This window comes from Gopherus flavomarginatus, chromosome 12, assembly GCF_025201925.1.
Source record: "Gopherus flavomarginatus isolate rGopFla2 chromosome 12, rGopFla2.mat.asm, whole genome shotgun sequence".
NCBI lineage: Eukaryota > Metazoa > Chordata > Testudines > Testudinidae > Gopherus > Gopherus flavomarginatus.
The window spans coordinates 40084617-40100244 of record NC_066628.1 but is presented as its reverse complement, the minus strand read 5'-3'; the positions used below and the strand labels follow the sequence as shown (position 1 = coordinate 40100244).

The following is a 15628-nucleotide window of genomic DNA, read 5'->3' as shown; positions in this document are numbered from 1 at the left end:
TAGATGTTCCTTAGAAAGAGACTATTTATTCACTGGTATTCCAGTTTGCCTTGACCATTTCTCTCCTCCTATTCAGCAACAAGTTTACTATCAGCATTATAGCTCTACCAGTCAGGGAGCAGCAGGCATGAGTTGACATGTGAGCTGTTAAACAGAGGTCTTTTTCTGTCTGTCCAATTGGACTGTTCAGGTAGAAGCTGAAATTCTACAAGCACTGGTCCCTATGTGTCTTCCACAGATGGGTACGTGTGCACATGAGACCAGAAAATCTTGCAAGTAGTGTCTCTTGGTCCACACCTGCACCCTGGAGCCCGCCATGCTCAGTACTGAGGGTATAAAGGCAGGTGAAAACTTGACCGCATCTCCAGTTCCTTCTTATTGCCTCATGGCCTGAGTTGGAATTTTGTGTCTTTGAAGCTAACTTTGCAGGATTTTTTCTGTAAATATAGTGGCATATAGATTTTAGTGGTTTTGGTAGTCTTTTTAAAAGTAGTGTAAAATAGTTTTCCTCACCCTCTCCATTTCCCTCCTTACAGGAAGGACTATGCCCAGAGTTCTGGGGTTCAAGAATTATTTTCTGTGCCTTGCTCCTTCTCGGCCAGTGATGACCACCAGTGCTGTCTTTGCTGCCTTGAGGAGGCCCATATCGTCTCCAAGTGCAGTATCGGCTGCTCTCTCTCTCCCCAGGCCCAAGTAAGATGAGAGCAAGTATCTTATGTAGAAAGCCGTGAGACCCCAGTCAGATCCAGGCTGGGGAGGACCCCCCAGTACATGGCCTCAGCCCTCAAGCATCTCCGCTCTGGGCCCAAGCTCTGCAGCAGAGGCCAGATCTGATAAAACAAAAGGCCTATTGTCTTGGGCTTCTCATGAGAGTAGTGGATACTGACACAGAAACAGATCCCTTTCAGATCTGCTCCCAAGAGAGAGGATCTCTCCTGACTCCTTCCAAACTGGGTGAGTTCTCACACTCAGATCCTGAAGACTTTGATCCACTTAATCCTCGTGACCGCAAGGATCCAATGGTACCAATTCAGTACCAGCTAGTAAGCCAAAAAATAGGCATCACCAGCACTGGCCAAGAGCTCCAGATGGGACTCTTCTCCAATGGTACCAGCCCAGTCTCATAAGGACCCACCAACTACTGAGCCTGTGGATGTGCCTGTTCTGACAGTACTGACTACTGGGATCCCTCATGCTCCGGATGGACTGAGAGTTAACCTCCCTGGAGGATATCTTTGCCCTCCCATAGCCACAATCTGCTTTGCTTTCAGCTCCAGTCCTTCCGAGAGACATTTCAGTACCAGAAAAGGAATCCACCTCCTGCTCTGTCCACAAGCTGGTGTCTCCATCCACCAGCATCAACAGTACCACAGATGGAACTGGATCTGACTGTTTCATCAGCTGGATCTGATATTTTGACAAGAGGTGGACACTCTTCTCAAGTGAGGAGCTATAGAGCAAGTGCCATCTCAGCATCAAGGGAAAGAGTTCTACTCTTCACATTTCGTCGTTTCCAAGAAGGGATGGAGGCCCATTCTTGACTTGCATCAACTAAATACTTTTATTTGCAAATTCTGCATAGTTACGTTGGCACTGATAATTTCACCTCTGGAAGAAGACACATGGTTTGTGGCTTTCAGTATGAAAGATTACTTTCATGTGAATGTTCACCCATGGCACAGAAGATTTCTCAGATTTTTAGTAGGACAGGAACACGACCAGTTCCAGGTACTCCTGTTCTGTTTGGCAACAGTACTCAGGGTCTTCACAAAGGTCTTCTCCGTGGAGGTGGCACATATGAGACAAAACTGCTACACCATCTTCCGAACAGGAAGATCCAGCTGCAAAGTTCATCTTTGCTTTGCCTCCTGGCATCTTTGAGAGTCTGCATGAACATGGAGAAGTTTACTGACTCTCAGACCGTAGACTTAATAGGAGCGACCCTAGCCTTGACCTCAGCAAGGGCATGCCTCCTTATGGAGAGATTTGAGGCCATGAGCAGCCTGATAAGACATCACTCACAGACCTTTAACTACTGTCAAGGTCTGTCTTTCCCTACTAGGCAGCGTGGTCTCTTCTTACACTTGCATAATGCTGTTTGACAGGTTTCATCTCCATTGCCTAATGGCCTGGCTTTGGTATTTTTACTTGACAGACAATATGAATACCAAAGTGACAGTCCCCACCAATGTCAGGGCTTCCCTCGCCTGGTGGATGAACCCAGAGCAAGTGTGTGCTGGAGTCCCTTTCCTTCCTCCCACATCTGACACAATCAAGGAGGCATCCCTCATAGGCTAGGGAGCCCATACGGGTGACCACATGACACAAGGTGCGTTGACACCTTCAGAGGCCAGAATGCCCATCAGTCTCCTGGAACTAAGAGCAGCCAGAGAGGCCTGCAATGCATTCCTCCCATGTATCCGATGCTGACATGTCCGGATAATGTCAGACAACTTGATGACTCTCTTCTGTATAAACAAATAAGGAGGGATGAAATCTCTCTTCTTCTGTGCATAGATTGATCCTCTGGAATCACATCACACTCTCAGTGACATACCTCCTGAGTGCACAAAACTCAGGTGGACAATCTCAGCAAGCACTTCTCCACCAACCACACATGGGAGATACACAGTTCAATGCTAAATGAAATTATCACTTAGTGGGGAATGCCATCTTGGGACCAATTTGCCTCCCAGACAAACAAGCAATCCAACATGTTTTGCTCCAGAGCAGCCACTAAGTTCGGACTCCCAAGAGTGGTGCCCTTCTACTATCCCAGACAGACCACCTGAGGTACACTTTTCTTCCCATTCCACTGCTGCAACTGGTTCTATAGAAGATTCATCACAACTAAGCGCTAACTGGCCCAGGTATTTCTGGTTTCCTGGACCCTCCTGCACATATCAGCCCATCTTCCCATCGTGTATGACCCTTCCCAGATCTGCTAACTCAAGTGAATGGCAGGATTAGATGTCCCCTCTTTGCCATGTGGCCTTGTATTTGGATGGGTGAGAGACTTGGAGTGTTCACATTAGAGACCATTCAAATCATTCTCAACCATAGCAGAAAATTCTCCACCAGAAAATGCTATCTAGGTAAATGGAGGCGTTTCTCTACTTGAGTGCAACAAAATCCATTATCTCCAGAAACAGCAGGTATTCCTGCTATTCTAGATTACCTCCTTGCTCTCACAAAGTTGGACCTATTCTTTCGCTCCTGCATGTCCATCTTGGACCAGTCAATGTCTTCCATACTCAAGTAGAGGGCTAATCTATCCTTACCCACCTGATAACCAGATTCCTGAAGGGTCTCACTAGGACCTTCCCACCAGTAGTGAAGCTAGCACTGCAAAGGGATCTCAATCTTTATATTTTCACTGCTTACAAGGCCACCTTTTGAATCACACTGGACACGTGCTCGATGTCCCACCTATCCATGAAGGTTGTCTTCCTTGTCACCATCATGTCAGCCAAGAGGGTGAGCAAGCTGTAGGCACTTCTGGCTGACCACCTATACGCAACTTTTCGTAAAGAAAAGGTATCCATTCGTCTCCACTCGAAATTCATTAGTAAGGTAATTTCAGAGTTGCATATAAATCAGTCAATTAACTTACCAGTATTCTTTGCAAAGTGTTCTACCTGCAGAGTACAAAATCAATTAGAAAAATGCCAAGACACTTGCTGTAACAGAGCAAGAATGCCAACAAGTGATATCTGCTCAGAGACTAAGTGGATTTTTGTTTGTATGCTCCTTTGATATCAGCACATCTCCCTTCCCTGGATGAGGTGAGTGCCCATTCCACTAGAGCACAGGCAACCTCAGTGGTATCTCCAAGAAATGCCTATGCTGGACACCTTGTAAGGCAACAACTAGGAGTTCCAGCCACACCTTCATTACACTTTAGTCCAAGCCTCTTCTGAAGATGCAGCCTTTGGAATGGCAATATTACAGACATCTACAGCCCCTCCTATTTGACTACCTCTTACCTGTCACTTGTGTGAAATACACAGAGAGACCAGCATTCCAAGAAATGGAGGTTACTTATTTGTAACTAGAGGTTCTTTAAGATGTATGGTGCCTATCTGTATTTCACTACCTGCCCTCCTCCTCTGCTTTAGATCATGACAGGATTCGCGGTAGAGAAGTAACCGGAGAGGCAGTCTATCCGCTCCTCCTCTTATACCCTGAGTGTTGAGTATGAGGAGCTCCAGGGCACAGGCATGGATCAACAGACACTACTTGCAAGATTTTCCAATCTTAGGCACATAGTGTACACACATACAAAACACAGATAGGGGCCACTCATCTCAAAGAGCCTCCAGTTACGGGTAAGTAACCTTTATATCTCACATCTCTTTAAAGAGGAAATAATCTTAGCATGGCCAGCATTCTGTCTCTTGCCAATGGCTTCTAGCATCAAAGCTGCAAGTAGCTGAATGCATGGTTGGCCATAAAATACGTCTAGCAAAGCCACTGCGCTGTTAGTCTCTAATCAGTTGGTTTGAAGAGATTTCATATTCAAGGTACTGAATAAACAATGGGTTTTTTCTGAAATACAGGTCAAGTTGTTTGCCCAGCCAGTAGTAGTGGAGCAGAACTATCAGGTGATAAATCTGCCCAAGAATTCTTCAGCCAAACTCCCTTAAAATCTATGTTGGTGATAAGTGGAGGAGAGGGATATATTGACTTCAGGATGGGTAAGAAGTTGGATCTTGCAAAATGTTTGCATTACCTATGTATAATGCAGTAAAAGTGCTTTATGATAGAGTTAATGACTTGATTATTTTCCTATTTAAAAGCTAAATCTGTTACGAGGCTTCTAAGGAAGGGGACAGTAATTTATGAAAGTTTTTGTCTAAATTTGGACAAATATTAGTGCTGTATGCATTTAATATAAGACTGAATTGAAACTGTAACCGTGTTCTTTGTGAAAATGAGTTATATTAGTCTTAATGCCATTCATCCAGAAGGATTTCAGAATGCTTTCATACATTTAGATACACTGTAGTTCATATATTATCTCGGAATCTTTTCACTCACCCACTTCTGAAATGCAGCCACCTTTGGGATAAAACCGAACAGCTGTTTCACAGCTACACTACCTAAGCTAGGACAAACACTTTATTTTGGGAGTGGCAGATGTCTTCCTATTTTTTATTAGGCAAATAAGTCAGTGATGCATTTGAACTCAGGCTGTGGAAAAGTGGAGGCGAGATGGGTAAAGTGAAAAGATTTTAGTTAAGTCTTTGTCAAGATTAATGCAGTCTGCATACAAATATTCATTCAAACCCCGTTTTTAAGCCCTGAGCCATGTTACTGTATTTCTTGGACTACTTTGACAACAAGGAATTAAGTTCTTTTGTGTTAATATATTGCATTGCTGGAGCATGTGCCCTTGTCTTAATTTACCTTTTAATAAACTGGATTTTTAAAGATTACCTGAGTCTTTGTCCAGAAAATGTTCAAGTTTCCTTTATAAGAAAAAAGGAAAAATCAATTTAGTTCTATACTTGCCCTTTTTTCATACAGAAGCTTGTAACAGTGCCTGTTGTTCTGGTAAACTCTTGCATTGATCCAGCCTGTATAGCCTTGGTGTACGTTTACCAAATAAACAAGGGTTTACTTAATCAAAAGCCTTTGCTTTAGGAAAGAAATACATGAATGAGAAGTGTCAGAGTTAATAGGTGTAACCACTACAAAGCAATTAACAATGTACAACCCCTTGCCTCTTCTGGCTAAAATTATAAAATCAAATCAAAGTCAGAAATTAATTTACTGGCCTGCAAATGGAGAATTTCGTGAAAAAAGTGTGGCTGATCTCATGTTTGGATCTAGTTTTGACTGCTTCACTTCCAGCACTTTTACATCACTCTCTAATATAAAGACAAAACATCTTCTCAAATTCCATGAAGATAGCGCAATTTTCTAGCACACTACTATCTGGTGAAAAACAGTAACGTATAATTGAAGTTCACTCTAAAGATGCAGGCATTGTTTAGCTTCCTAAGTCACACTTTGATTTAATCAGTCTAACCTACCCAGACAACCATTTCAAGCCTTTCTAATGTTTTCAGCCTGTTCCCACATCACCTGGATATATGAGAACTCTTCTGTACAGATGTCAATGCAAGCTCCAGTGAGGGCTATATGCTGTATGGGTTAATGTGTTAGCCTGTCACCTGTAAACAGACTTCAGATGGTAGTTCAGGTGGTTCTAGGCCAAACCTCCATTTATTCATGCATATTGCAAAATCACTTGTTTTGCCATGACTGGTTTCTGTTCAAGGGCATCAGTGCAGCACTGCAGTACTGGAGGGTTAATGCCTCTTAGGACTGAGGTACAGTGGTTGAGTTGTGAGACAAACTAATGGTGTGAAGCAGTTAAAATGAGAACAAGTAATGAGAGAGACTAAAGAATTCACAGCAGATTTAAGTGTTACAGCTTCTGTACAGGTTACTTTAACATTTCATGGTGACAGTTCACATTCAGTTTCCACTCCTAGGTCAGAGAAGCATTTTATGTATCAGGATGCATGGCTGTGTTTATTTGGCTTGTATGTCTGCAAGCTCTTCCTCTCTGTTGCAGTCCCACTCATGTCAACACTTCTGCTTGGGTGATACGCAGGGTAAACCGTGTCCCTTTTCTACTTTGCTTTATGTACCCTAGCATCAAACCTTAAATTAGCAGAAAATAAATGAAATGAGACATTTATCAGTTAACTTAGGCCAGGGCTAGTATTAATAAATATGGTCTTCAGAATGCACTGTTGTGGAATATTTGTAGTGCAAGTTTCTAGCTTGCTAACTTAGTTTTTTGTTAAGGGTTTTGAAATCTGCTGCTACTCTAGGGGCAGATGGCAACTGCCTTTTATTGTGTATTCTTGTCTCTTACCACACTGACCCTTCCTGGTGTATAGTGGTAATACCAGTTTATTTTCATTGGTATGTTCAGCTGAATCTAAGTTGTCGTTTCTCAGGTGATGAAGGTGGGGAATCTGAACTTCTTGGAGAAGCTCTGCAACTGGAACCTTCTGTAGCCAAAGCTGAGAGGAGTCACCTGATAGTGTGGCAAGTAATGTATGGCAATGAGTGAACCCACTAAGAAGCAGCCAGAGACTGAAAAAAGGCTTCTGCATGTTTTTTTTGGTTTTTTATTTTTGCAGAATCTGTTTCACTACATGGTGTTGAAGCATCTTTGCTGTTTAACTTTATATTGCAAATCTGTCAGACCGTAACAATACAGGAATGAGCTTGTGCTGTTTTACTGCACCAGTGTTACGTAGGTAAGATCAGTATAATGAAAAAATCAGTGTTTCCTTTCTCAAAACTGACGACCACTGCTAAGCAATCCAGACAGTTTACTGTACCACAACAACCTAATGTAGTTCTCTTCTTTTGCTAGTATCACTCTCTATCACTAATTGAGTTAAACTTCATTACAACTGAGATTAATTTCTCTGCACAACATATTGAGTGAAACAGCAAAGTTATTCCCAGTGTATTATAACATTGACAAACTAATATCAAATGAATTATCAAGATTCATGTATACATTCAGTGAGGGCTAAAGTGAATTGTAAATTTTAACTTTTATTTTCAAACCTGACATATCTTGTTTATATAGTGTGTACAGTTTTGTTTGTGGTTTTCATCCAAACTTCTGGGGGAAGAGGGGATTGTATAGAATAACTTAAAACAACAATACTTAAATAAAGTTTCATGTTTGACTGCTGAAGAACTCTAAAGTTTGAGAACATCAATAATGAGCAGTTTGGAGAACAGTCTTCTTGCTTTTTCCTTGTCAAATGGCAACATCTCAGTAATTTCCAAAGGACTCTTAGACACTGGGATGATTATAAAACTGAAAAGTTGTAAATATCCTTGAGCAGGGGATACATTAATTTTCTTCATGACTTAAATCCATATATCTTCTCTTAGACCCTGGAGCAATTCTTCTCTGCCTAGCTAGTCAAACTCCTGAGTAACTGTACTGGAGGTTAGAGACCACAAACAGAGCAAGAGAACTGACTGACAAAAAAGAAAATACATTCTGCCCAAATGAAATTGTGAAGGAACTTCAGTTCTGTAATTAGGCAAAAAACACATAATTGTTAGTTTCATACCCCTGGTTAGGTAGTGAAATACTGTTATTTAGAGAGAAGAAAAATACATTAACAGATTAAATAATATGAAGATGGAGCTAACTGACAGAAGCCAGGAGAGTCTAATATCAAGGCGGACATTCTGTCTACTCACCATATATTTTTTTTAACCACAATAGAGTGAGTTCAGGATTGAGTGTCTTCCTTTTTGCTTGGAATTTCCAGAGTTGGTATCAGAAATGAGTTGAACCCTTTCTATAGAGTTTCTGTAAAATGTATAACGCTTAGCCAGGATGTTCCTTAATTTAGTCTCTGAAAAACAGACATTTTTTTAAATCTGAGCATTCAGCACGTATCCCCAAAAGACTGGGATTGTCTGAGCAATCTGTGACAGAATGGAACAGTTTCAAAGGAATAAATGTAGACAAACTTTTTTTAAAACTGCCTAAACATTTTTATGCAATAGGAGCAGTTCTGGTCTATCAGGCAAACGTGTTTATATATTTTTCTTAATTTTTTAAAAGAACACATTTAGCTGAGGTCTATTGTGTAAATATATATTTAGGCAGCTTTTTTTCAAATGCATATCATATCTGATAAACCAGAAAAACTCCATTCAGGTCTATTGGTTAGATTTACATGTATAAATACTTTTTAAACAGCATATTTTGTACACATGTTCCACTCTCGTAAATATGTATTTAGGACATAGGCTATGTAGTAAAAATTCTTATTAAAAATGCCTAATATTTTGGTAGTGTATTTTTCTCTCCAGAATGCCAAATGTGATGTGTTGTTCACAAATCACTTTCCAAATTTTCATTTTTAAAATCAATCTTGAATTGCTTTGGCTTAAATATGGAATCTGGGAACTTGAGGGGGGAAAAAAAAGGCAGACTGTCTTAAACATTGTTATAAGAAAGACCTATTTAAAAAAATATATTGAGATTTGTAAGCTGAACTTCAAGGACATTTGAGTTATAGCTCATGAAATTGGTGTCTGAGAAAAATGCTGACTAAACTTTAACAGTGATGCAAACATCACTACAACTGGTGCAATTTTATTGCTCTTCCTGCTATCTTTCCTTTTAAATTTAACTTACTGGCTATTTGGAAAATATTCTACAAGCTTTATGCACCGGTGGATTTTCATTCATGTATTCTCAGAACGCACAATTCTGTTCCGTAAATCTTGTATAGCATTTTATTTGTAATTATTAATGAACTGTTTCTCTGAACTGCTTCACTGCTGTCAAATAGAGCAGATATGTCTGGCAAGTGCATACCTAATCTTTTTTGCCCAGTCTGGTACACTGTGCCATTCTATTCACTTCAATGGACCAGCTCTTGCAAATGGCTGCAGAGACAGTAGTTTCTGTCCAATAGTGGAGGGGTTTTAAAGGAAACACTACCTGTCACTATAGTACAACTATGGGTGTAGAAGAGGGGGTTGCACACTATTCTGCATTATTCATTTTAAAATTTATCCCCTGTTCTAAGGAACATAGATTAAGGGTGTACTTATTCTCCTCACAATGCACTGGGATTTATAAATTCCAGATCACTTTGAAAGGTGGGTAAAGCATGCAAAACCCCATGCATCAAGATGACAAACTCCTAAGAATCTAAATCTCAAGAATGTATGTATGCATCACAGACTTGTGGTTTAAAAGTCCTATAAATAGGAATGAATTTCTTGATAGCTACAGCTTGTTAATAGTTTGAAAACATTTCGAGCACAAAATATGCAGCACATTACTTGTCTGGATAAGTGTGTTTGCATGGTAAAGGTAAAATGACTTTTATATAAGCTGCTGTATTGTTAATTTCTTGTAAAGGTCTTCCTGCGTTGGATCAGATAGAGCTGGCAGAGTGTAGACACTTTATCATAGGCTGCCTTAGTAACAAACAAATGTTAAATCTGTTTTATTATACTAACTGTTCTAAAGAACGTATGTCTTTAAAATGGTGTAACTGAATATTTATTTCCATGTGAGTATTATGAAAGTTACCAAAGGATTAAACCTGATTTAGCACTCTCGTAAGTGACCCTGTTGAGCTGGGGTCTTGTGAGTGACCCTTGTCTGTAAAATGAGACACAGTAAAAATAAATAAATACAGCTCTATGCGAAAGTTAAATATTTTTTCTAACAGGGTTATGCCATATTGTAACAACATATGTTGCACCTCAGAGCATTTTTCTATACACTAAATGTCTGTCCCATCCTCTAACAAAATTAAGTTTCCTTTATTAATTTTGTTGCACATTTCTCAACCTTTTAAACATATTTTAAACATTTTATGGTCTGTAATTTGACAGTTTTGTCTGTTAGACACTTTACGCTGAATTTTACTTGCCTCTGTAATCTGAGATGGATACTACAGCGTTCAACTTGCTGTCTGTTAAAATTTGAGGCTTTTCTGTGAGCAAGAAAGCTCATATAGCCGTGTAGTTATTTCAGTATTTATTTCTATTGAATCCTCGGGGTTCAGAATGTAACTTTGTACATTAAATATATATAAATATGTATATGAAACATACATTGGATTTGGTGTTTTCTTTGTAGCCTCATGCTAAACGTGTAACAATTGGTACCAGAAGACAATTGTTGAATAGTTTTAAACTAATGGCCAGATAACTTCATCTTAGGTAACTGATGTAAATGTGTAATATCTGTAACCAAGAGCCAGGTTGCATACTCCCATGGTAAAACCAGCAGGAGGGGGCTAAGGAAACTCTTCATGGAGTTTCTCATTGATTGCTTTGGGGTGGATGGACAGACAGAGTTTACCTCTCAGTGGAAAGAATTGAGTCCATTCACAAACCTCATGACACTGTACCAGCTCTGGCTTCCTCCTGGCCCCTGTACCTATCCTGCCCACATCTATTCAGCAGTCCCATAAATGGGGAGTTCACCACCACAGGGTGGGTGTGGGAAGGGGTTCAGAATTTGGCCTGATCATTCACTTTTCCAGAAAGCATCTCTCTGGGTTGGCTGGGAGACTGCATTCTTGTGGCTCTGCCCCCCACTCTCACAGGGCTACTGGTCCCTACAGAACACTAGACCTTTGGGGTTTTGTAGATGGTAGCCAGGATCTTGATTTTGGTCTAGAAGGATTTAGTACAGAGTATCAAGCACAAGCGTAATGACTGCACTGCTGTACGTGACACAGCTACAGGGCCAGCTCTAGGCACCAGCGCTCCAAGCATGTGCTTGGGGTGGCACTTTCCAAGGGGCGGCACACCGGCTCTCTTTTTTTGCTTGGGGCGCAAAAAACTGGGAGCTGGCCCTGAGCGGAGATAAGCTGCGGTGGTGGGGGGGCATGGAGAGGGTCACAGGAAGTGGCCCTCTGGGAGGGGCAGAGGAACTGCTCACCCCAGCTCACCTCCGCTCCACTGCCGACTGCTTCCCCGAGCACGCTGCTGCTCCGCTTCTCCCCCACCTCCCTCCCAGGCTTGCCGTGCAAATCAGCTGTTTTGCAGCAAGCCTTCGAGGGAGAAGCAGGCGGTGTGCTCAGGGGAGCAGGTGGAGCAGAGGTGAGCTGCGGCAGTGGGGGGTGCACGGAGGGCTGCAGGAACTCTGGGGGGGCAGAGGGAACTGTTCCCCCCAGCTCACCTTCGCCTCCTTCCCCAAGCATGCTGCTGCTACGCTTCCCCCCCTCACTCCCAGGCTTGCTATGCGAATCAGCTGTTTTGCGGCAACCCTGGGAGGGAGGGGGGAGAAGTGGAGCGGCCTAATTAGGGGAGCAGGCGGAGTGGGGGTGAGCAGCAGTGGGAGGTGCAGGGAGGGCTGCAGAAAGTAACCTGGGGGAGCAGAGGAACTGCTCCCCCACCTAGCTCACCTCCGCCTAGTCCCCCGAGCGTGCCCATGTTCTGCTTCTCCCAAGCCTGGGAGGGAAGGGTAGGAGGGGAAATGCAGTGTGCCCAGGGTGGGGTCGGGGATTTGGGGAAGGGATGGAGTTGGGGCGCGGCCAGCAGAGGTGCGGGAAAAGTTTTTTGCTTGGGGCGGCAAAAAACTTGGAGCCGGCCCTGCACAGTTATCCAGATTCTGCAATAGTTTAAGCTTCTAAGGTTGTCTTCACGGGAGAGTTAATTCGAGTCAACTCCTTTGATGTTCGCTTAGCTCAAGAGAGAGGAGCCCTGGGTGTGATATAAACTTCCAGCTGCAATGGTGATTGGATGACCAACTGACTCAGAATTGTAGAACTACTCTAGCCAGAGGGGCTAGTGCCCCAAATATTTAAATTTTCTCATGTCTTGGGGAGGGGAGGAAAGTGGGCCCCAGCACAGCTGGAGCTGCCATGGTGAGGCCCAGGATTGGGCTTAGGAGCAGCAGGTAGGAATCCCCAGGACTTTCCTTCTCAGCCTGAAGCCATCTCTCTCATCTCCCCTCCACCAAGTCTTAGTATCTCCCACTCCCAGACTCAGACTGTAGTGCAACCAACTCTAGTTTAAAACATCAGCACACTCGCATTTAGGGTTTCTGTGTGTGGACAGTTAGGGACAACACACAAGTTAACTGCAGGAAGATATGTTCTAAGTGACTTTCAGGTTGCACATGATTAACCTTGACATCACAAAGGTATGGTCTCCCCTTTCACTCCCTTCTTCAGGGAGTCCGTCTGGCTGGTTTGGGTGGATTTTAAGTTGTAGCTGCTCCATGCTCAGGCTGTCCCTTTCATTGAACTTTTTTACCAGGGCTTGTTCAGATAGAGCGGATTAAAGACTTTTGGTCTTGCTTTTTTTTCTGGCATTTTCCCTCTGGTCTTGGGAACACATGAAAACTAGCTTCCTTTGTTAGCTGTAGCCAGTTCTTGTTTACTGCTTATGACTTCCCTGGTTAACTATTCCTCCCTTTTCAGAGACATTTTTACTGCCTTATTCACTTCCTCCCATAGTTTTTGTTCTAAAAAGCTGGCTCTATTCACAGACAAATCAACCTATAATTCATATGCTCAGAATCTAGAGGATTTCCACTTCTGATTGCAGCGCAGATGAAATAGTTTCTGGCCCAGAACTGTATTTTCCAAGTTTTCTTTACACATTGCCAAAGTATCTGACTTGACTCTTTCAAGCCAAAACACAAGTGGAGCTATTAGAGGCCAGGCACATACAGGAAATACATAGTGAATTACAAAGGTAGGAGGAAAGAGGAGAGACAGTGCCAAGAGATGCATTTTTCATGCCATGGACACAATGTTCAGCTAGAGTCAGCTTTTGCTGGCTTACCTGCTTCTGTTTAGTCCTCTGTTAGATGTGTGGCTTAGTTTTAAAAGATTTACAGAAAAGTAAACTCAGATGGCCATTTGCTAAAAACTATTTAATATTTTTAACTGCCTTCTAGAAAGTCGAAAATACTCCCCCCTTCTCCCCCAAAGCATTATGGGACACAAGGCCATGTGGCTATAGTTCTAACACTAGTTACATCATCTAGTCCATTTCCCTGCCAACGAAGGCTACAGCTGAGGACAGTGCAGTTCAGCACAATCCATTGTAGAACCTATGTCAAGTGATGATACGTATTTAAAAGATACACCTGTCCTGTAAACATTTTATGGTAGATAACCCCGTCTCCCCACCCATCACCTCTGTTACATGCCTGCCTCCCTCCCCCAAGCTTTCTATCTTTCATTTCTAGCCAGGCATCCACCAGCGCTGGCGGGGGCTTATGGGTCAGAGCCCTCGCAGTCCTAGAGGCTCAGCAGGAGCAGCTGAATCCCAGGGTACTCCCTGGAGGGGACCATCCAGGTGGGCAGTACATTGGGGCCATTGGAGCAGGTGGGACAGAGCTACTGCCAGTGCCCAGCAGTGGGGAGCTGAGCTGGGGGGGACCAGCAGATCCCACCCCCACTTTCCCTGAACTAGCTGTAGGTGCTGGGCTCTGCAAGGGCTTCAGCAGCTGTGGAGCCCAACTCGAGGTGGCTCAGCAAGGAAAGGCACCAACCAGCTGGAGGAGAAGCACCACATGTGGCTACTGCCTTACTCACAAAGCCTAGGGAACAGAGCAGCCCCATGCCAAGCAGCACAGTGAGGGGCAAAGAGGGTTCTAAGTCCTTGCTCAGGGGACTTCTGCAGACTCTGCGAGTTTGGGGCAGAAACAGTCTAGAAATCGCTTCCTCTCATCCCCTCTCCAGCAGTTATCTGAGCTGGCGCTGCTCTGGGTGGCTTTGGCACACGCAGGGCTTGGCTCCTGGGCAGTGGCCCGTGTGGGAGGGTCTTGGGCTTTCCTATGGTGCTGGCCAGGGAAGCATGCAAATGGCCGATGGGTGGGCAGCAGAAGTGACATATGGGGTGGTCAGGTGGCCTCCCACAACCTTTAAATTGTGCCCCCCCCATCAACTGTTACCTGTCTCTGGTAGATAAATTAACCTCTACTAAAGCAGCTAGAGCATGAGCAAGTAATTGAGGTGCCTCATTTCCCCATCTGGGATAACACAGCTACAGCTGAGAAGTACAGCGAGGTGCTAAGGATTGCTAGGACTATAACAACATGCCTAAACTGAAGCGTGTGTTCTGGCGTAAAACAGTCCATGGCTCAGAAAATTTCCACTGTGTGGCTTTACTCACCAGTGTTTTAAAAACTTGGAAGTTTCTTGCAACAGCCTCTTGCCAATGAACATCCATTTAGAATTGGCCTCCTTAAGTCAGTGCTGAGTATTTGAAACTAGAAAGAAATAGATGTAGAGAGAATGGGTTCTTGAACAAAAGAAAATTCTTATAGATCAGTTACAAGGGAAGATTGCTGAAGTTCAGCCTATGAATACATTTTTACACATTCTTTGGTGAGAAAAGAGGATTAAGAGGGATAGTTAAAAGGCAGGAGTGGAGGATTGGGATCAAATAAAAAAGGCCAATGTGTAGGTCTGCCACGTTTCTTCCTGTTTTAAACTTTTGTGTTACCTAGGGTTTTGGTTTTTTTTTGGGGGTGGGGGGGGTTGCTTTTTTTGCCAGATGCATTCTATTGAGGGTCATAGCACTCTCCCTACGAGCTGGAGTTACTAGCTACATGGGCTCAGACTCCCTCCCGCAGTGCCTCTGTGTGGAAAAAAACAGGAAAGTGACACATGCTAAAGCTGTGAGTGGCTTTTCAAAACTGGTTCTTTGGTCATCTCATTACAGGGCTAACTCAGTTAAGCGTACAGCACTTTCACAAGGTAAAGCCTTATAGGATGGATGCTAGTTAAGATGAAGCTAACTCCCCATTACAAGCCTATTTTTTACTTCCTCTCTGCAATTTCCAAGAAGTGCCACATGCCACAGTCAGTGCAGGGTAGATTGATGTATTTCCCCCTGTAATATCTGGGGCAAATCACAGTTTCGGCGCTACAGGGATGAAACATTCCCTGCAGCTTGTTTTACAAAGATTTTTCAGCTTGCCATCTCTGAACCTGATTTGCTGCCAAAGTTCCTTTTTCCTGGAGCACTTACCACAATCACTGCTGTCCACTGTACACACATGCATGCCAGGCTCCACCCTGGACTTTGACGCTCGGAGCATGAGTTCTCCCAGCTCTGGCAGTGACTG

General features: G+C 43.2%; 1 protein-coding gene across 12 annotated transcripts in view; it reads left to right on the top strand.

Annotated features, from left to right (window-relative positions):
- SPAG9 (sperm associated antigen 9) overlaps window positions 1-10643 on the top strand; it is a 105458-nt gene extending 94815 nt beyond the window's left edge. For all 12 annotated transcript variants that reach the window (XM_050920094.1, XM_050920093.1, XM_050920099.1 and 9 more), the window contains 2 exons: window positions 4560-4697; window positions 6978-10643. In XM_050920094.1, the coding sequence (XP_050776051.1) occupies window positions 4560-4697; window positions 6978-7093 (254 nt within the window). In that variant the 3' untranslated portion in view covers window positions 7094-10643. The remainder of the gene's footprint in view (window positions 1-4559; window positions 4698-6977) is intronic.
- The last annotated feature ends 4985 nt before the right edge of the window (window positions 10644-15628 follow it).